This window comes from Lissotriton vulgaris, chromosome 2_1 (assembly GCF_964263255.1).
Source record: "Lissotriton vulgaris chromosome 2_1, aLisVul1.2, whole genome shotgun sequence".
NCBI lineage: Eukaryota > Metazoa > Chordata > Amphibia > Caudata > Salamandridae > Lissotriton > Lissotriton vulgaris.
The window spans coordinates 169698788-169718923 of record NC_141687.1 but is presented as its reverse complement, the minus strand read 5'-3'; the positions used below and the strand labels follow the sequence as shown (position 1 = coordinate 169718923).

The 20136-nt window shown below is 43.1% G+C and overlaps 1 protein-coding gene across 1 annotated transcript in view; it reads left to right on the top strand.

Annotated features, from left to right (window-relative positions):
• Window positions 1–20136, top strand: part of LOC147729766 (caspase-1-like) — a 793050-nt gene that overhangs the window by 511395 nt on the left and 261519 nt on the right. Inside the window, exon 6 of the mRNA XM_086954652.1 lies at window positions 4055–4201. Within this exon, the coding sequence (XP_086810778.1) occupies window positions 4055–4201 (147 nt within the window). The remainder of the gene's footprint in view (window positions 1–4054; window positions 4202–20136) is intronic.

Here is a 20136-nt window from a genome sequence, read left to right as displayed (position 1 = left end):
TAGGACAAACTAGCCAAAAGGCTAAGACACGCATCAGCCAGCATCGGAGCAGAATCAGATGCAGAACGCCCAATGCTCCCATGGTGGAACACTTCACAGAGATGAACCACACAGCTGATGACATCCAATGGACAATTCTTAAAGCTATCAAACTTCCACAAAGAGGTGGAAATCTTTCCCAACTGTTGAACAGAGAAGTACTTCAGTACATAATCCAGTTTAATACTATCTGGACTGGTTTAAACAGAAGCGAGGACTGGACAAACCTGCTCTGAACTTAAAACAAAAACTTTTTCTGCATGCCACCGCCTCAAGTATGTACACTGGGCACTAACTTGCATTCTTGCACCAGCCCAGTGTCTTATGATTTATGCTTGAAAATGTACTCAGAAAGTGTAAATATCGTCCTTGAGAACCTATCCAACTTCTATGGCTTCAAAGCATACTGTGTTTTTAAAGTAACCTGCTCACTGTTATTTATCCGAACTGTAAATGTTGCACGCAAATTATGTCACCAATCTCTCACCTTGGCACCATTCCGGCACACAAAGTGAATGGAAAGCACCATTTCACTGCATCTGCGCCGTTTTATCACCACCCCTGTAGCCTACCCAACCCACTCCAAGATGGCCGCCGTGGTTGACCCGCGATCACATGACCTCTGTCACATGACCGCACTGCCTTAAACCTCGCTAGCGCGCTATCTCACTAGGAAGCAGCGTTACCTACGAGGAACCTGTGTATCGGCACACTGTCCGACCATCCTTCTGTAGGTAAGAACCCTCTTAGCCTCACACCATCTTGGCCACCCTGTGAATTCCCTCACAGTGCCAGGATAATTCCTTAACCTTAATTCCTTACTTTCCCACAGAGGATCGCGTAATACACCGACATCACCAACGGACAAGCTTCCCTCAAAACGGTGAGAATGCCCCCACCCATAGCCCTCACCGAGGCCAGTAAATAACAACCTTTCACTGATGTTATTTCCGTCCTTAATTCCTTTCAGCAGATCGAATATCATATCGAACGCTGATCTAAATCAACTAGACGGGGCACCCACACAGGGCTTGCCTCGACCCTCAAACCACTCCGCCATTATTTAATTTCCGAATTGGTAAGTTGCGGCTACAGAGGCGGCCTGCTCTCCCTAATCCGCCAAGGATATTTTAAATAACTATTGCCTTTCCCCTCACAGCTACCAGGATCCAGCCACCAATCACTCGATTCCTCTGAGCCATTTTACGCGCAACTCGGATCATTCCAGCGCCGAGGGTACGCCATATTCGCATACCTCAACCACTAGATGGTTCACGACCTCCCCTTCACCATAACCACTCCCTAGCAATCTAATATCGACACTTGAAGCTCGAATCTTTCACCAGCCCAACCCTGACATAGCGGATAAATGCACACGGTGCCATTTCCTCACACTCACAGAGATAGCTACTTTTCACAAAAATATGCACACTCAAGCGCCTCTCCTAGCTTAGTGACATTTCAAATATGCTCGCTAGGCCAGTCACTAACTATTAATACCAAGACCACCTTTGTCATCGTGGATGCGTTAAACCAAACACTAATTGGCACAATTCACTGCACTGCGATTCCGAATCTTGTTAAGTCTAGAGTGTGACTCAGTTGACTTCGATTTTTCTACCACAGAATAGCGACTTAAATATATAATTGCTTTTCTGTTTCTCCTGTTTTCCTTACAGGCATTTTTCTTGTTATACCAGGCAACAATTAAGTCCTGATGATGATCCCATTATTTTGAGCGCGGGATCGAAACGCCGTCGACTTTGCTCAGTAGACATACAGTTGATTTATGAATATTTATACATGTATGTACTACTCTGGGGAATACTGCCAATTTGAATTTTAAGCAGTATCCGGCTTTGCTCAAACTTTCTCTTTGCCTGATGTAAACTGTCCTTTCCTCTGCACCCTCTCTCACAACTTTCCTCTATCTCCCAGTACGACACAGGCTTGTGCCTTACTTCAAACGCCAAATGTTTGCGGTCTAATTGTAACTTATATTTTGAATATTTGTTCTATTTTCTTAATAAATTCTTTGCCCGGCTGGGTATAAGAAAAGTGCATATAGTGTCCGATTGTGTTCTATATGACATTGCGTTGAAATAATGTTCTAGGCTTAGGACCTTTGTTTTCTGAAAATAATTGATACCCATGGTCCCGAGCCATTTAGTGGGTCCCCTTGTTTTTTGACAAAAATCGGAATGATAGACGGCACAGTCTTGAAACTAAGCGTAACCTTCGTTGACGATGATGAAGTCGACGAGACAGTCGTCGACGATCCGGAAGCAAGCGTCGTCGTCTATGATCCGGAGACGGCAGATTTCGTCGTCGGAACGACTGTCAACGGTCCCGTCGACGCAGAAGCATGTTTCTTCACAAAAACATGAGCAGAAGATGCCGTAGACGCCTGAGAGCCAGGTCTCGTGGACGTAGTAGGAAGAGGTGAAGACACCGCAGTGGCCAAAGAAAGGGACATTTTCTTTTTCTTTATTAAAGGTGATGGCAACTCCTGCACACTACTACGTTTAGATACTGTTCGGGAACGACCAGAAGTGAAACGTTCGGCATCAGGAAGTACACCATCTTTGTCCTTGAGTCTCTGAAGCCATAACAGAAGTCGGCCTTCCCTATCCTTTAGAGTTTTTGTGGAGAAAGTTCTACAGAACTTAAACTTTACCACTTCATGGTCGGGATAAAGACAGTAAATACACTTACTGTGTGGATCCTCTGAATAAAGACGCAGCTTTCCACAAGAAGAGCAGAGTCTGAAGAGAGATTTCTTACTTGTAGACATTCTGAAAAGCAAAGGAAAACCTGAAGAAAACTGAGAAAACTGAGCAGAGCTCAGGGAGACTCCCTTGCACACGACGTGCGGTAGAAAATCTGAGGTGTGGAGCTCTGAGAAGGTTCTGGAGGACTGCTGGCGCCTGATTGGCTACAGTGTGGACCAACATAATGACAGGAATAGGCTACAAGTGTTTTTTCTCTATTCATTGATTCCTATTAGGAATTATGTCTAGGCATTTACTGCCTATGTTTCTAATGTGTATTTCATATGTTATGTTTTACATTTACATATTATTGGTATGTTATTGCTATTTTATTTACCGTGGGACTCCCACTCCGACGACGGGGAATATTCAAGCATATGAATCTATGAAAGACACCCTAATTCTGGAGAAGAATACTGCCTCTGTTGTGCTCCAGCAGTATACATGCCCGCTTCCTGCCACATGCCTAAAATGTGTCTTACAAAATTGTATCATTTTCTAGCCATGTTTTAACTGCACCGATCTGACCAGCACTGCACACGACACCAGCATTTATTTTGAATGAAATAATATTGGACTCCAGCACTTATTGCGTTTACAAATTAAGAAGCGGAGCAAATCACCTTAAGTTGGCTCTTGGTCGTTGCAGTGCAGATCATCTGTAGGGGAAGAGCTAGGTCTTTCGGGCCTTCAAAACGTCAAGTGGTCTTGTATGTTTGCTGCCTTTTCCGGGAGGGAGTTCCATTTTGTTTGCTGTCTGGCTTCTTGAAATGCTGGGCATCGGGATGTGTGTCAATGTAGAGCAAAAGCAGGTCCTTGTTGCTGCTGTTGAGGTGTAAATGTGTTGACCCTGTTGTTACACATAATGCGATCCTAGTGTAAAAGCACCTAATGATCTAGGTGTTTAAAACAAGGATGTCTTAGTTGTCATTTATTTGAGGGAACATGCAAATAATAAAGAAGTGTGGGGCCAGCTGGGAGTCCTGGGGCCTCAGAAGAGACAAATAGCTCTACTTGCCCATGTGTCTCTAGTCTGAGCTCATAAAGCCTGGTACATGTGGATTCTTACAGGAGAACTGCAGACCACCAGTAGTAGAACATTGCTAAGTTGCATCTGCTGTCCGACATCGAATAAACCTCCACTACTTGCCAGTGTGTCAGCAAAGGTGAAGCGTAGGGGCGTTTCATACATTGGTGTCATACCTGTTCTGATAAGCCATCTTCTATTTCTGTGTATTTTCCAGAAAATAAAGCATTTGTGTTAGTGAGTGACTCCATTCATGAAGCTGATGACGCATGCCCAGTGCCCTCTGATATGGATTTGGAGGATGACGCCTTGAAAAAAATCCTGATTGAAAGTGACTTCTACTGTTTGTGCTCCTCAACCCCAGGTGAGTCCGTCAGTATTACTTTCACTGCACCACTCACACAACCTGATGTTTGTCATGGAAGCCCCTCCAACCTGTCTCTCTCCTCGTTGACTCACTTGCTTTATGTACATGGTCATGTCTGCTTGTGACTGTGCTCTTTCCTTTTTAACTTGTCGTACAGCTGTTATTCTTACATGTGACACTTTTTCTACTACCTTGCACTGTACACATCTCATGCCTACCTGTGGCTCTATCCTCTTCCGTTTCTTTTATTTTTATTGTACTCCTACCAAGCACACCTGTGACTGTCCTCTTACTTCTTTGCATCATTTACCTGTCACCTTAGCTTTGTTTTCTTTCGCTTCCCTCCAGTATACACAGGTCATTCCCATCTGTGACTGGCCTCATTCATTTATCATGTTACTGTAGTAAACATATTGTTCCTACCCAGGACTTTCCTTTTTCATGTCCTTCCATCATAAATCAGCCAGTCCTGCCTATGGCTGTGTCCTTTTTTACTTCCTCACTGTTTTGTTGCTTGCATTCACACAACTTGTAGTGTTTCTTTTATGTTCACTCACTTTACAAAACAACGATTGTTCTGTAACCATGTTCTCATGGGTGGCGGTGCCAACAATAACGTTTATAATAAAATGTGTGACTTGTGGGATAGTTCCTTCTCAAGGAGGTCTGAATGCATCTGCAGCCAGATGCACTCTGATCTTCGTTGGTAAATGATGCACTACCTTGCATTCTGCTTTATATTGGAATAAACTACTCCTATTACACAAAAGGAATCTTCAGTGGATTTACTTAAATTGTGCACTTTACATCTGGCGACGAGGATGGGTTTCGAACTCGCTTGTTGCGCCTTCCTGTAACTGACCTCTTGCACTTCATCGCATTGCACACCTGTGGTTGCAACCTATGACGCTGTCCTTCATTTCTTTGTGTTGTGCACTTGGAATTTCTGCCTTCGAATCTATCTTTCATTTCTTTGCCTTGTACACCTGCTGTTCCTACCGTTGAATTAAATTCCAGAGGTTCTGTCTGGGAATGTATATACACCCACCATCCACCAAGAGAAAAATGGCAGCACTATAAATAGAAAAGCAGCATAAACAAGTCTATATTTTTTGTTTGGTGGAACAAAAAATAGCGGGGACGGCCAGAGCAGGGGACACTGGGGAAAAATCCAGTAGGAGACCTGGAAAGAGGATGCTTCCATAGCCCAGCTGCAGTGTGGGGCCCTGGCCAGTTGGCAGCTAAGAACAGTAGGAGCATGCGGCTGTTGGACTGATGCCTTTTCCGGAGTGAGAGCTCACAGTATGAGCTTTCCTCTGGGGTATTGCAGTAGGAGCAGGTGGTTCGGACCCCCACCACATGCTAGACTATAGACCAATGGATTTCTGCAGTTCTTGCCTTTGTGCCGCTCTGACTTTATGGTGTAGACTACAAGCTTGAAGGCTGCCTCCAGAGCAGGGTGGACTGCCAAGATCAATGGTGCCCCAATACTTGCCTACTAGTGACTGGTTCCTGAAATGTGGGTTGGTTTGAACAGTTTTGCAAGATCCTATTTTGGTTTCCAGTCTGGCCCAGTTTGCTGATAGAGTACTAGCTGTGAAGTCATCGGAAATGTTCAATGCAGGAGAGGGCGAACAGCCCCAGAAAAGTTTAATTTGTTTAACAGAAAGTTTGGCCGGCTTCATCCATGCTGCTTCCATCTTTCTAGCAAACCTTTTTCATTAGCGGTGGCTTGTCTTCAGTCCAACCACCACAAAATTGTGATGAGCGTGCACCACAATGCTTTCCTTATCCAGTATTGGATCTTTCATAGATTCACATGCTTAAATCATTCCTTGTAGTCGAAGTGGGAGTCCCACAGTACCATAGAAAGCAGTATGTATTGGACCATAGTCCATAAAGGCAATGCAAAGTAACATTTATAGCCTGTCTATGTACTTTTATTTTATTAAAAGGACCAAACTTGAAACCTAACCAATCAGCCAACAGCACCCTCTACAATAATCCAGACAGATGCTGAATCCCTCAGATTTTCTATTACATGTCATTTGAAGGGAGTCTCCCTGAGCTCTGCTCAGTTTTTTCTTTAGATTACTTCTTTACTCATTGTGTCTTTACAATGTCTAAATCTTCAAGAACAAGTGTCTTCAGATCCTGCAAATCCTGCAGCAAAACGACTGCATGTGGACGACCCACATAAGAACTGCCTGTACTGTCTTTACCCTCCAAATCAGGTAAAGAAGTGCAGGATCTGTTGTACTTTTTCATCAAAGTCCCTGCAAGATAGAGAGGGACGACTACTTTTATGACTAAAGAAATCCAAGTTCCGGACATCCAGCACTTCTGGTGAAGACAGCGATTCGTCCCACAAAACCCAGAAAAGGTCAAGATCTTCTGACCATGGTGCTTCTGAAGGAAGAAGAAAGGCTTTACAAATGCATAAAGATCCTTTCAATTACTTTATTTCAACATTAAGTAATAAAAGTTTGCTTACAAAATGATACAGTAAAATACGAGTCTTAGAAGTGTGGTAGATTACTATTATAGGGGACCACCTCTTTGGTTAGCCTCAAGGGAGCACGTAACTTTCCCGTCTTGACATTGCCCCACCTAAGCTTTGTACAGAGGGGGTTATGGTCACTATCCTGTGTAGCCACCACCTCCATGTCTAGAAGGTATTTCCATAATCTAACGTCTAACAGGATATAATCTATTCTAGATGGGCCGCTGAGCCGATTAAATGTCATTGCACCATCCTTATCCGAGTTGGTCCTACCATTAAGGGCTCTTAAGTTGTGTTCCCTGGTTAGGGCATTGATTTGAATTGCCCTTGCTGACCATTTTCGGATAGGGGGCAACGACAATCTAATAATCCGTACAATTTATGTAACAACCTAATAAGATCCAGTAAAATAAATGACGATATTCGATTGATAGCCTCGAATAAATTGTGCAATCGTGCGATAAAATTAATTACCCTTGAATGCAGTCAGTAGTTGTTAGCATTTGCCTTTTTCTCCAGTACCATCAGGTAGTTCACATTGTAAAGACAAGAATAATACATACAGTATAAAGATAATAAGACCTTATTAAAGTGCATCAATGTATAAAGTTCATCAGGTGCAATAAAACAATCATAAAACCATAATTAAAACATCAGAGTGCAGATGGTACAGAATACGTCTTATGAAGCCACTAACATCGCCCTCTTTAGAAGTTTGAAAAACTGAAGCCTAGGTAATATGATTGGGGCTTCACTTAATGTTTGGCCTCAGGACGCTGCCTCTAATGCCCGACTTTTGGGCCCAAAATGTTGCCACCACACAAGCAAACCTGGCGTCAGACTTCGAGATCTTCAGTGCGACTCTGTAATAATCTGTTCCCAGTAGCTTGCAGATTGGAGTAAACCAGTTTTTCCTTAGCATCCTCAGTTTTTCCTCCGCAATAGGAAGGCAAACATTACGTGGCTAGGGTCTTTGATGATATCCATAGGCAGGACAGCTGAGAGCAACGTCATTCTTGCAGGTCCATTTACGTGTAAAATCATTCAAGGGCAGTGTGCCAAAGATGAACTGGATATACAATTTTCTATCCCCCGGTTGTTCTATGAAATCAAGATAGCCTAACGATCTAATTTGTGGGCCATGAAGTCTAGAGTGAACTTCCCCTGAGCCCCACTACTCATTTCCAACTGAGTTAACCACCCCCAGTTGGCATTCTTCACATCGCATTTTTGGGGGAGCAAAGTGGAATCATTAGCCTCCCATATATCTCCCATCCCAATAGCTGCAAGTAGGTTCTTGACACCTCTCAGCCAGCTGATTTTATTGGCTGTGTCCCTACATTTTGCATCGTCCAAAGCATGTGCACACGGCAAACGTTCAGGAGTCGTCTTGACCCTCAGCCAAAACAGCAAAGGGCACAATCTAGCTTTGGAGGTAAACGTCTGCCCATGTCTAGCATGAGCAGAACAAGGGGAGTACTCTGAGGTAGCCTCCTTAGGCTTAGAAATTTAGCATCTAGGCTACTGAGCTCCTCTACATTTTCCAAGCCCCATATTCTGCACCATACATTGTAGAGCTCGTCACTTTGGCATTATAAGCCTGCAAGACTGGCCTGATCGGTTTGGTGTATGATAATCTGTGTTCTCTCCCTAAAACCTCAGCCAACTGTTTGTGCTTCAGGACCATCTTATTAATATGTGGTTTCCATGACCGGTTATACGCTAGCTTTAAGGCTAGGTAATCAAAGGCACTTACCTTATTGAGCTGTGTGCCTCCAAGCCTGGGGCATCCCCAATAGGATTTGTGATGGTTCAGGGCCATGAATTTGGTTTTATTTGTATTAATTATTAAACCATTAGTGTCACAGAAGGATTAGTTACTTACCTGTAATCCTAGTTCTCTTCCAGGGGTATCCTCATCAAAGTCATAAGCATTAGAATATTCCCGCCCATGCGCGGGACCTCGGAAACAATATATTATATGTGCCCCACATATATATACTCATAAATATATACATGTATAAAAATAAGCAATTTCAGATAAATAAGCAGTAGAGCTGAATTATGCTGTAAAGAATTTCCACCATACATGAACATCTGCATTAGAAACATGAGAAACAACACCAAAGATTGTTTAGAAACTGTTTTAATGCTTAGAAAGCAGTAGAAATTCTTATAACTCCCTGAAAGCATAGAAAGCTCCCAGGCTGCATTGCAAACACACAGTCTAAAAAGACTGAAAAGCTAACCTGTAGCTGCATGTAATACAAAAACTGACACCGTGCCTTTAAGGCACTCATGACCCCCAGTATCCCATCATGCCTCAGGGGTGACAGTTAGGTCAGTTGTTCTTTTCGGAGACTGAAAAAACCAAGTAACAAATAGGTTAACAATATCTCCTTATTAACGAATGTCCTTTGCCCGGGGCGGCGGGAGGGTTGCTTATGACTTTGATGAGGATACCCCTGGAAGAGAACTAGGATTACAGGTTAGTAACTAATCTGTCCCTTCCAGGGGATCCTCATCAATAGTCATAAGCATTAGAATAGAATAGCGAGCCTCTCCTTATCCCTGCGGGCAAAGGAATAACAAGATAGTAATCTCATCAATAAGCCTGAGCAGGCCATAGGCTACCCAAATAGATAGATATCGTCCCTGGAATCAGATTCTAGACCGTAATGCCTCGTAAAGGTATGAACTGATTTCCAGGTTGCAGCCTTGCCTCCGATATTGGGATGTCATGTAAGAAAGCTACTGTGGCCGCTTTCCCTCTGGTAGAATGCGCTTTGGGTGACACCAATAAAGGCTTGCCTGCAAGCTGATAGGCCAATTTAATGCAGGAGACAATCCACCTGGAGATGGATCTCTTGGCCGATGGAAAGACCGTTCTCATTGAACCATAGTTCACAAACAGCTGATCCGTCTTCCTGATCCCCTTGGTCTTTTCCAAATAGAACTTGAGCACTCTCTTAAGATCCAAGGAGTGCAGTGACCGCTCGGCTGGGGTCGTAGGATTTGGAAAAAACGAAGGGAGGGAAATGGACTGATTTATATGAAAATCAGAAACCACTTTAGGCAAGAAGGATGGATGAGCTCTCAGGACTACTCTATTGTGGTGGAAAACAGTATATGGTTCCTTTCTACAGAGTGCTTGTATCTCACTTACTCTGCGCGCTGACGTAATCGCCACTAAAAAGGCTGCTTTCCAAGAGAGATGTTGCAAAGAGGCCTTGTGGATGGGTTCAAAAGGAGGTGACATTAACCTGGATAGAACCAGGTTCAATTCCCAAGGAGGAGAAGGATTTCGCACAGGGGGATGGACTTTTTTCAACCCCTGGAGGAAGTCCTTAACCACCGGAATCTGAAAGAAAGAAATCTGATTAGGTGATTTCCTGTACGCTACTATGGCTGACAGATGCACTGTAATGGAAGCATATTTCAACCCAGAAGTTGCCAAGGAAAGGAGGTATGGAAGGATTACTTCCTTCTGCCCTTTAGTAGGATCTAGGTGATGATCCCTACACCATATGTAAAACCTTTTCCACTTGAACGCATAAGACGCTCTCGTGGAAGGTCTCTTCGCCTCTTTTAAAATGTGCATACATTCGGGAGGCAGGTTCAGATGCCCATATTGCAGGACCTCAGGTGCCATGCTGTTAGGTTCAGTGATGGGAGGTTGGGATGCAGTATCCAGCCGTTCATCTTGCTCAACAGGTCCGGCCTGCAAGGAAGTAGTCTGTGTGGACACACAGACAGATGCAGAAGGTCCGGGTACCACCACTGTCGTGGCCAATCCGGAGCTATCAAGATCATCTCCATGTCCGACCTGAGGGGCTTGGACACTACCTTCGGAATCCGAGCCAGGGGAGGAAACTCGTAAGCAAATGTTCCCGACCAATCCATCAGGAGAGCATTCCCCTGCGTCCCTGGCCGGTGGAATCTGGACGCGAAGGCATGGCATTTTGCGTTTTCGTTGTCTGCAAACAAGTCTATGGCTGGACGACCCCAATAACTAAATAGTTCTTCTACCACTTTGTCGTTTAGCACCCAGCCTGGCTGATCTTCGAAGTGCCTGCTGAGTGCGTCTGCCTTGGTGTTTAATTCGCCTGGAAGGTGCACTGCCACTACTGATAGGCCCCGAGCCAGAAGCGAGTGCCAGATCGCCTGAGCCTCCAGGGAGAGAGGACGAGATTGTGTGCCTCCTTCTTTGTTCGGATAGACCATGGTGGTGGTATTGTCTGTCTGAACTAGGACTGAGTCTGTGTTTATAGCTGGAAGAAAAGCCTTGAGAGCCAGATGAACTGCACGAAGCTCCAGCATGTTGATGTGGTAGGTTTGGTGCTGAGTTGACCACCGACCTTGAATTTGAAGGCACCCCATGTGTGCCCCCCAGCCTTCTAGAGAAGCGTCTGTGACCACAGACAGTGTCCGAAGAGGCTGGTGAAACGGCACTCCAAGCTACACATTCTGCGGGAGAGTCCACCACAGGATGGAAGACCTCGCTGCCTGGGACAGACTGATCCGATCCTCCCAATTCCCTGTCACTTGGTCCCACTGGTCCTCTAGAGCTTGCTGCAGAGGCGGCATTCTCAGTCTGGCGTTTGGTATCAGAAAAATGCAGGAAGCCATGGAGCCCAGCAGGGAAACTACCTGTCTGACTGTTGGATTCCGAGACTGGAGGAGAGTCCTGCACTTCTGCTTCATAGATGATAGTCTCTCCTCCAAAGGAAACGCTTTTCCCAAACTTGTGTCCAGAACTGCCCCCAGGTAGTGGATGCTCTGGGTTGGTTGTTGGACAGACTTCTCCATGTTCACATGGAGGCCTAGCTTGTGTAACTGCTGAAGGCACAGTTGGAAGTCGCTGAGTACCTGTCGGGGAGATGGGCCTTTTAGGAGCCAGTCGTCCAGGTATGGATAGACGAAGAGCCCCTTCTTGTGTAGATAAGCTGCAACCACTGCCATGCATTTGGTGAAGACTCGTGGTGCTGATTTTGATGTGTTTTATCTAGGACCCCGGTCAATATTGTGACCTCATGCCCCTATACGGCTATAACCAATACATATCCCTATAACGGCATAAAAATCAGAGCCATATTTCAGTAACTCGCCTCTGCAGTCCATGACAGTCCATGACACAGCAGAAGCCACTTCCTTAGATTCCTAGATAGCACACCGAGTTCTTTCGACATACCAAACCCCCAGCAACCTGGGAAAGCCCAGCTTGCTTTGTTTTGATTAGTAATAGAACTCCTACAAGCACTGTAAGAACGACCAGTTCTTAGTGACATCTTTATTTACGTCTTATGTCCAAAAACTTACGTCAAACTCGGCACCTTTCCGGTATAAATATACCAACATTGCCTTAAGCAAGCACACGGTGGTGGTGAATACTGGAGCAGAACAGCTGTCCCCTTGCAGAGAGCCCAGCAGATGCGAGAAGCCCACGGACGCTGCCCCTCCTCCTTTACGCGCTGAGAAAGACGCTGACTTTTCTCCTGCCGAGAAAATCCAGCTCCGGCGTTTCCAGCCTACCCTTGCGGGTGACTGGGATATCGGGTCCTGAGAGGAGATACCAGACCTCCTACATTCTATTCCAGAGGTACGGTGCTGACTAAACCCTTAGAGAGAATTCTTGAAACAAACTCTTGGCAAAACCAACTTAACTTAAATTGCTACTTACTTACTCCCTCCCATGTGTTAGGCTTAGGTCCGGTATACTGGGGTAGGCGTAGTTAGAAGCACCAGTTGAGGTTGTTAGCCAATATATATATGAATGTATATATTTTATTCATTTTAACTATCTTATGGCAAAGAAACCATATCAATGCTTTTACAGTATTATTTCGTAATACTCCTTTTACTGTACGCACTTTTCATAATAACAAGTCTTGCAATTGTGGCAATTCATTTCTCTTGCATGAGAAGGAAGACTGCTCAATAAATAATATCTTTTATTGAAAACGCCCGTCTCTCTATTCTCTGCATTCTGGTGAAAGTAAATCTGCACAACTGACTGAGTGAAATAGCTGTCTATTGTTTCACACGACTCTAGAGATTGACTCTTATTCTGAGGAGCAAAGTTGTCATGTTTATGCGGTTGTCGGAAGCTGAATCCCTTCTTGTCTGAGCCAGGGAAGCTGATCACTTCCTATTCAGTCAAGAAAGTTTCCAGTGACCTCTGAGCTAGCTTGCGCAAACTAAATTAAGTCTAACATAGTCAGTAGAGACCTAGAAGACCGCAGTCCTACGTCTACACTGCTGTTTGTTATTCCAATGCGCAGGGCCTATAGGGAAAATAGGAACTACACTACATGGCGCCCAACGTTTGGTGAAGCGATAAAACTAACGCAAGACGTTAGAGTAACTCAGTCGTGCTTTTTCACACAGACCCTTTCTCCCGTAAATACTCCAAAAGCGTCTGGAGTGGGTGAAAGGTTAAAATCCGCCGGAACTTAGTAGGAAGAGATTCCTATGTAAAGTTTCTGGTTTAGTCAACTTTGAAGGATACAGTGTTCCAAAATATTGTGCACCTAATCTTTGTTTCCGTGAAAACCTGATCTGCAACAAGAAAAAACCTTTCTGACAGTAAAATGGGTGATGAAGAAAGGGATGCTACTATATTAGCAAATGAACTAATGGAGGACGATACGAGTCTCCTACAGAATGACCGGGATGCAATCCTCATTCCGGTCAACATAAGAAAAACGATAACTTTAAAACTTACAGAAAACGGACTGACATCGCGAGGTGGTAGTCATTTTCGTGATAGAGGCACACGAATATCGGCAGACAGAGGTATTCTATTCTTGGATAAACTTTCCAGCGGCAAACGCTACAACACACGAGTTCTACTATTACAAAATAGTGGAACCACCAGAAGAGTACGCTCCTTTCGAGGAGATTGAAATCCCATTAAAATACCAAGAGCACCTGCTCTGGTTTAAAGGCGCCCTAAAACATAATGATCACATTACCAGGCTCGGTCCACTAGGTAGACCAGGAGCAACATGGCCGGTTCTAGCTAGCTACACACCACATCCAGACATTGAAAAAATGTCAAGAGAAGAACTTTTAGCACAGCTAAAATTATTAATTAAAATACACAGACAGTTAGTCCAATATGTAATGTGGACTGCAACAGTCCAAACAGCTGTTAATATTCCACAGCTAACCCCCCATCAGGGGAACACAAATAAAATTTAACCACAGAACATACAATCATGTCTTGGAAAAACTCCCGCAAAACGGTAACAAATTCCTTTCTGGTTAGCACAGAAAATTACTCAAATAGAGGCAGTATTCCCGAATACTACCCCTATTGAGAAACACAGAATTCTGACTATCTGCCCTCCAAGGGGGGTCGCACCACATGTGGAGGACTGTGACACTTGGGGTACAGTCTTTGCTTCCATTTACACAAAAACGCATGGTGTTCCGTCCATGGCGGTAATACCAGATGTGCTAAAACAAATTCAGAATGAATATGGTCCAGAACCTGCTTTAACTCTTGGTATAAAATTACTGAAAGACTTCAAGCAGGTCTCGGCTATATTACTAGCCAACATAAAAGGAGAAGCAGCATCTGTGGCGATCCGCCAGAAATTGAAAGAAACCGATATAACAGATCAACCAATTGAGCTTGCCAGAATAATAGAAAAATGCTATGAAGAATTAGGTAGAGATACTTTGGGTGGGAAACCAGTAAAACCCCAACTACTCGAAAATCCTGAAAAATTATTTATTAAAAATAATATAAACACTCCTAAAAAGAGCTGGGATGGAAATAAACAATCCACTCCCAAAGAAAAAGTTTTCCAGTCCAGAGGAAGGTCTCCTCGGCGGAGGGAAAGAACTCCGAATCGAGAACACCAGTCTCCCCAGAGGGAGCACTCTGAAAAAAGATACAACCTTAGAAATAGGGATAACTTGAAAAAGCCTGATAGATATCAAAGTATTGATACACGTCCCTCTCGATCTTTTTCGCAGAAATCAGAAAGAAGAGGACGGTCAGACCCAAGGGAAGAGCACACCAAGTCCAAAGACAAGGAACCTGCTCAAAGTAAAAAATTACAATTTCCAAGGATGAAGGTAGCCAGTATTAGAGTAATCAAACATGCCGAGAATACTGAGGACACAGCTGAAAAAAGGAGAGTGGGCACAGACAATGCTAGACAGTGCAGCAGAAATCAGCATAGCTCGCAAGATCCTGATGAGTCATCTGGAGACAGTGGACATGGATGAATACATTTAAGTAGAAACTGCAGACACCAGAGTTAGTGAACCTCATAAGATATACGAAATAACACTGCATATAGAGGGAGATAAGACTAGGAAAATAAGGGGTCTATTTTGGAATAACCTCTCAAAAGGCTATGACATCCTGTTAGCCGAGAAAGATTGGCCCCCAGAGTTCGTCAGGGAGTGCCCTCATGGCGAAGAAATGATTATACGTGCCTTCTAAAATCACATTCCAATTCACACTAAATATATATATGCAAGGAAATGGGCAGTAGCCCAGGCACCAGCATTATATAAAAATCATGTAGGATGGGATGAGGACTCTCCTCCTCACAAAATCCAGTTAAAATGTCAACCACCTGCTCAAAGGCAGTACCCAATTAAGCAGGAAGCTAAAAAACAGGTCAGGGAGATTTTAGATCAACTTGAATACCAAGGGGTAATTGAAACATGCACTTATCAAATGAACAATCCTTTGTTTTCTGTCTCCAAACCGGACAAATCGTATCGTCTAGTCTTGGACTACAGACACCTTAACTCATGTTGCAAAACATTTGCAGTACAAAATTCGCATAGTGCTGCACTAATGAATACCATAGTTCGCAAAAAATACAAAACAACATTAGACATATCTAATGGGTTCTTTTGTCAAAATATTGCACCAGAAAGCAGGTACTTGACCGCTTTCTCAATAATGGGGTCACAGAAAAATTTGTGTAGGCTCCCACAGGGATTCAAGAACAGCCCAGGACTATTCTCAGCCAGAGTAACAGAGTTACTACAAATGTATGATGATGAGGCATTATCTTATGTCGATGACATCTATCTCACAGACGACGACTTGGATACTCACTTGAAAAGAGTGAACACCATAATACTTGGGTTCGCAGCAGAGGGTTACAAATTCAACTTTAAAAAGTCAGGAATTGCCCATCTAACAGTCTTATTTTTAGGATACGAATTATCAAGTGAAGGGAAATGCCTAGCGGACAACTTCTTAGAGAATTGCGCTGTACTCCAAGCACCGAAAACGCTGAAGAACTTACAATCGATTCTAGGCTTCCTGAATTTCGGAAGAACTTACATTCTAAACTATGCAGAGAGGGTTAAACCTCTCTACGAATTACTAAAACCCGATTTTAAACCATTCAACTGGACTCGAAAACACACAGAAATTTTGAGATCACTGCCAACAGACATGTTAGCTAAAACAAAATTAGAAATACGTGACAATACACGCAACCTTGTAATCCGGGTCATCCCAGGAAGATGCGGATTCACGTACCTGACCTCTAATGAAGGAGAAACGGTACCAATAGCTTACAAATCACACTTGTACACACAAGCAGAAAAAACATTCAGTCTCACAGAAAATACTGTAAAGGCAGTGCAAACTGCTGTAGCGAAAGAACGAGCACTAGCGGAAGGCAAAAGAATCACTGTTTTCACAGCAGAATCAGCCTTCGAGGCGCTATTCAGCCCAGTAAACCTGCCTACCGTGGCACTAGATCCGAAATGGATACAGTGGGAAAATTCTCTTGCTGCAGAAGACGTGAAATACTATTTCGTACCGAACATGAAAAAACTGAATGATTTAAAATATGAAAAAGAATATCCTCTGCCAATCGAAATTCTGCCCCTTGAACAGTACTCCTGTATAATCTATACAGACAGATTTGTACAGCATTACAATGTAGAAGATAAATCCTAAGATGCAGCCTGCGCGATTGTTAAAGGTCGCTGGCTCTGTGGTAAATTCAGACCGAAAATAAAAAAAACTAAATCACTGAGAAAATGCTCGGCTCAGCGAGCTGAAATCAGATCTTTAAAGATGGCGCTTGAAAATGCCGAACGTGAATTCCCGACACTAATCGTGTGCGATTTCGCATTTTTGCGTCAATTCTTACAATAATGATTTGCAGAGCTGTGTTCAAAATGATTACAAAGACGACACAGGTGCCACAATCAAGCATAAAATGCTTTGGAAACAAGTAGTTCTTTTACAGAAAGAACTACAAAAGACTCAAGTGATACACACTCTGAGTCATCAAGGTGATGGCGAATCACGTTGCAGGGAATTCGTTGGCTAATACAGCCACAGGGAAGCAACTAAACCGGCTTCCGTAGCCACAAAAAAGCGTTCAGAAAAATACATAGACGGGGAAACCATGCTGGCGGTAAAACCGTCTTCAAAAGGCTACTATGCAGCACTACCTGTGAACTATCCACTCAATTATACATACGTAATTGATGTAAACTCCGTTCCTTTTGCTCGAATCCCTGGAGTGGGGGATAGGGTAATTCCAAACACGAACCGGAGAATCTTATTAATAGCAGACGCACACATGGGTGAAGGTCCAAGGCACAAACAGATGAAGGAATCTCTGACTGAATTACAATCAGAATACTGGTGGCCGGGGATGAGCCTGCACCATTATAAATTTGTAAAGAGCTGTCCAGACTGCGACAGAGACCGCAGTAACGAGTCAAGCGGAGTAATGCCATGGACATTTCTGAAGGCAGCATAGGGCTATCTACACATGAAACCCAGCGTCCTGTTAATTATTTAAGACTACACATTCACTTAAAAATGTGGCCCCAGCGCTCGGCTGACGCCAGAACTGTTATAAAAGATTTGCGAGTCTTTATCAGCACATACGCAATTGCCATGCTTCATTCTGACCAAGGTCCTGCTTTTAGCTCTCGAGCTTATAGGGAGGCCATGACCAGTATGGGCATTGGATTGTGATTCTCTTGTCCCTTCCATCCTGAGGGAAATGGGGTAGTGGAAAGAAGAAACCGAGACATAAAGCAATCTATAACCGCGAGGGTATTAGGTTCGGGTGATGGGTGGGTCCAGCATTTAACAAGTGTCCAACGTAGTCTTAACAACTTGCCAAGAAATTCTCTAAAAGGTTTCAGCCCGTACGAACTATTGTTCGGAACTAGAATGTATGTTCAGGACTTAGATAGTCTTGCTTCAGTGGTAGAAGATAAGAATAAAGACTTTGACATCAAAGATCGTTTGGCTGTTTTACAGGACTTAAATGAAACAAGAAAAGCCCTGAGCAACATAAAGTTAAAGCAACAGCCAACCACCACTGAAGACAAACCACCTGTCCCAGCAAGACCTGTCTGGATTCCAAAGATTGGGGTTCTGGTCAGAGAAAAAATAGCGGTGAAGAAAAGCAGTACCTGTCTTAGCAATCAACGGAACAAGATCAGTAGTACTACCGCCCCTTGCTGGTAAAAAGGAGAACCGAGTTGTATCCATCGACCTAGTAAAACCGCAATCATGTGGCCTATAATAAATAGCAGGCCCAGTGGACTCCCAAGAAGTAACAGAATACCCAAATGTGCTAGTATCCAAGAGGTTCAAACTGAAAGACTAATCACATTTGATAAACCTGCAGTGAATAAAAAAGGACTATGCAGAAATGCCATGGAACTTGTGCCTCTTGAAACCCAAATTGAAACAGTTCGTCATGAAACACCAGTCTACAATGATGTAGCATCCAAATGGCCCTAATGAAAGGCAAATTGAGAAAACAATTCCAACAAACGACAGAACTGCATCTGGCTACTTCATCAATTTCGACAACTTTTCTGAAGATCAAAGCGAACCTGAAGTAACGCCAGTAACAAAGACTTTTAAAGAAAAAGCAACAGAACTCTTTCATCAACTCAAAGAAACCTATCTTATTTCTGCATGGTTAGAATTTTGGATTGAGCATTGGATTGTATCAGGGGTACTTATACTCCTACTATGCCTAATTTTAGTTTTAATTTTAGGAAAATTTATAACAGTTCAATGGAAACAGCAAGTCAGAACATCAACTTAGCTCTGAAGCCTCACAAATCATCTCACATCGAGAAAAGAGAACTATCATCAGTAAATGTCACAGCCATTCCAATACCCGGCGAGGTAGTTTGGGACAAGACAGACTATGAAATATATGGCCCGGTCGAGCTCTTGAAATATCCTCACCAATTTAAGGTTTCATTAAGTGACTTTGTAAAACCAAGTACATTCTCTGATGATTGGGATTTGGAAAGTATAAACAATATGATGTCTGATTTAGTGTTGTCAGCAAAATTTACAGAACATGATATTTTACAAGGTTCATCTAATTATGAACAGATGTACTGTTTTACACATTACGCAGACCACTATTTACATAATTCTGCTCAACCTAGAAATGTTTTTAAATATAACCAATGGGAACATTGTGCTACTCCACCTAAAAGCAGTTCAAAAACATTCTATGAGAAATTCCAATACTTCTCAGGGTTTAACACAAGTAATGCAGAAACATTTTATTATAAACTGTTGGATAAAACAGGGACAAAAACCATGCTGACAAATACTAAATTGATATACTCAGAAGCATTTTATGAAAAAATGATTACATTTGGTTATGATTTCTGGAAAAATAACATTGAAACAAAAACCATCTGGGGTACAAAAGATTGGCAGGTACAAGGCCTAGAAGCATTATTTCGAGCCTGCATGATCCCAGAACAAATAATGTTCTTGAATGACACAATTCAACAAACAACCCGTCTTGGTCTAGCCAAGATTAAAGACCTTAACAAACCGTCTATTCCAAAGCCAATACCTGATAATGCAACCACAGATATTGAATTAGACGTATCCAAAATTTTAAATAAAAACAACACATCCTGATTGGAAAAAGTGGTTAATCTGGCCTACAGACACGAATAACTGTCAAGATAGATTCCTGAACAAAATACAGGGGTTAAAAATGACCAGACCAGACCCTAGATACTCCCAGAGACAACATCCAGGGATAGTAACAACTTACAGTGTAGGGAAACCATGCCTTGAATGGCTACAAACATCCATACTGGCACAAATTAAGCAACATTTGTCTTTACTTAAAGATGGTGCTGATTTGCGAGATTTCATAATGGGACCACGCAAACAGCGTCAAACACGTTTCATAGCGGCCAGCATATATGCTGCATACAACCAGGCATGGAAAGAAACTCAAATTGAAACAGCCTAGAAAATACGAGAAATTGATCGTATTAATTTGGAAAAATCACTTTCTGTTGTGGACAATGGGTTAATGACTCTGTCCTCCAGAATATATTCACTGGACAGTATTGTATCATCTGCTATTGATATAATAGACCAGGACCTGCTAATGTTACAACATGGCCAGTC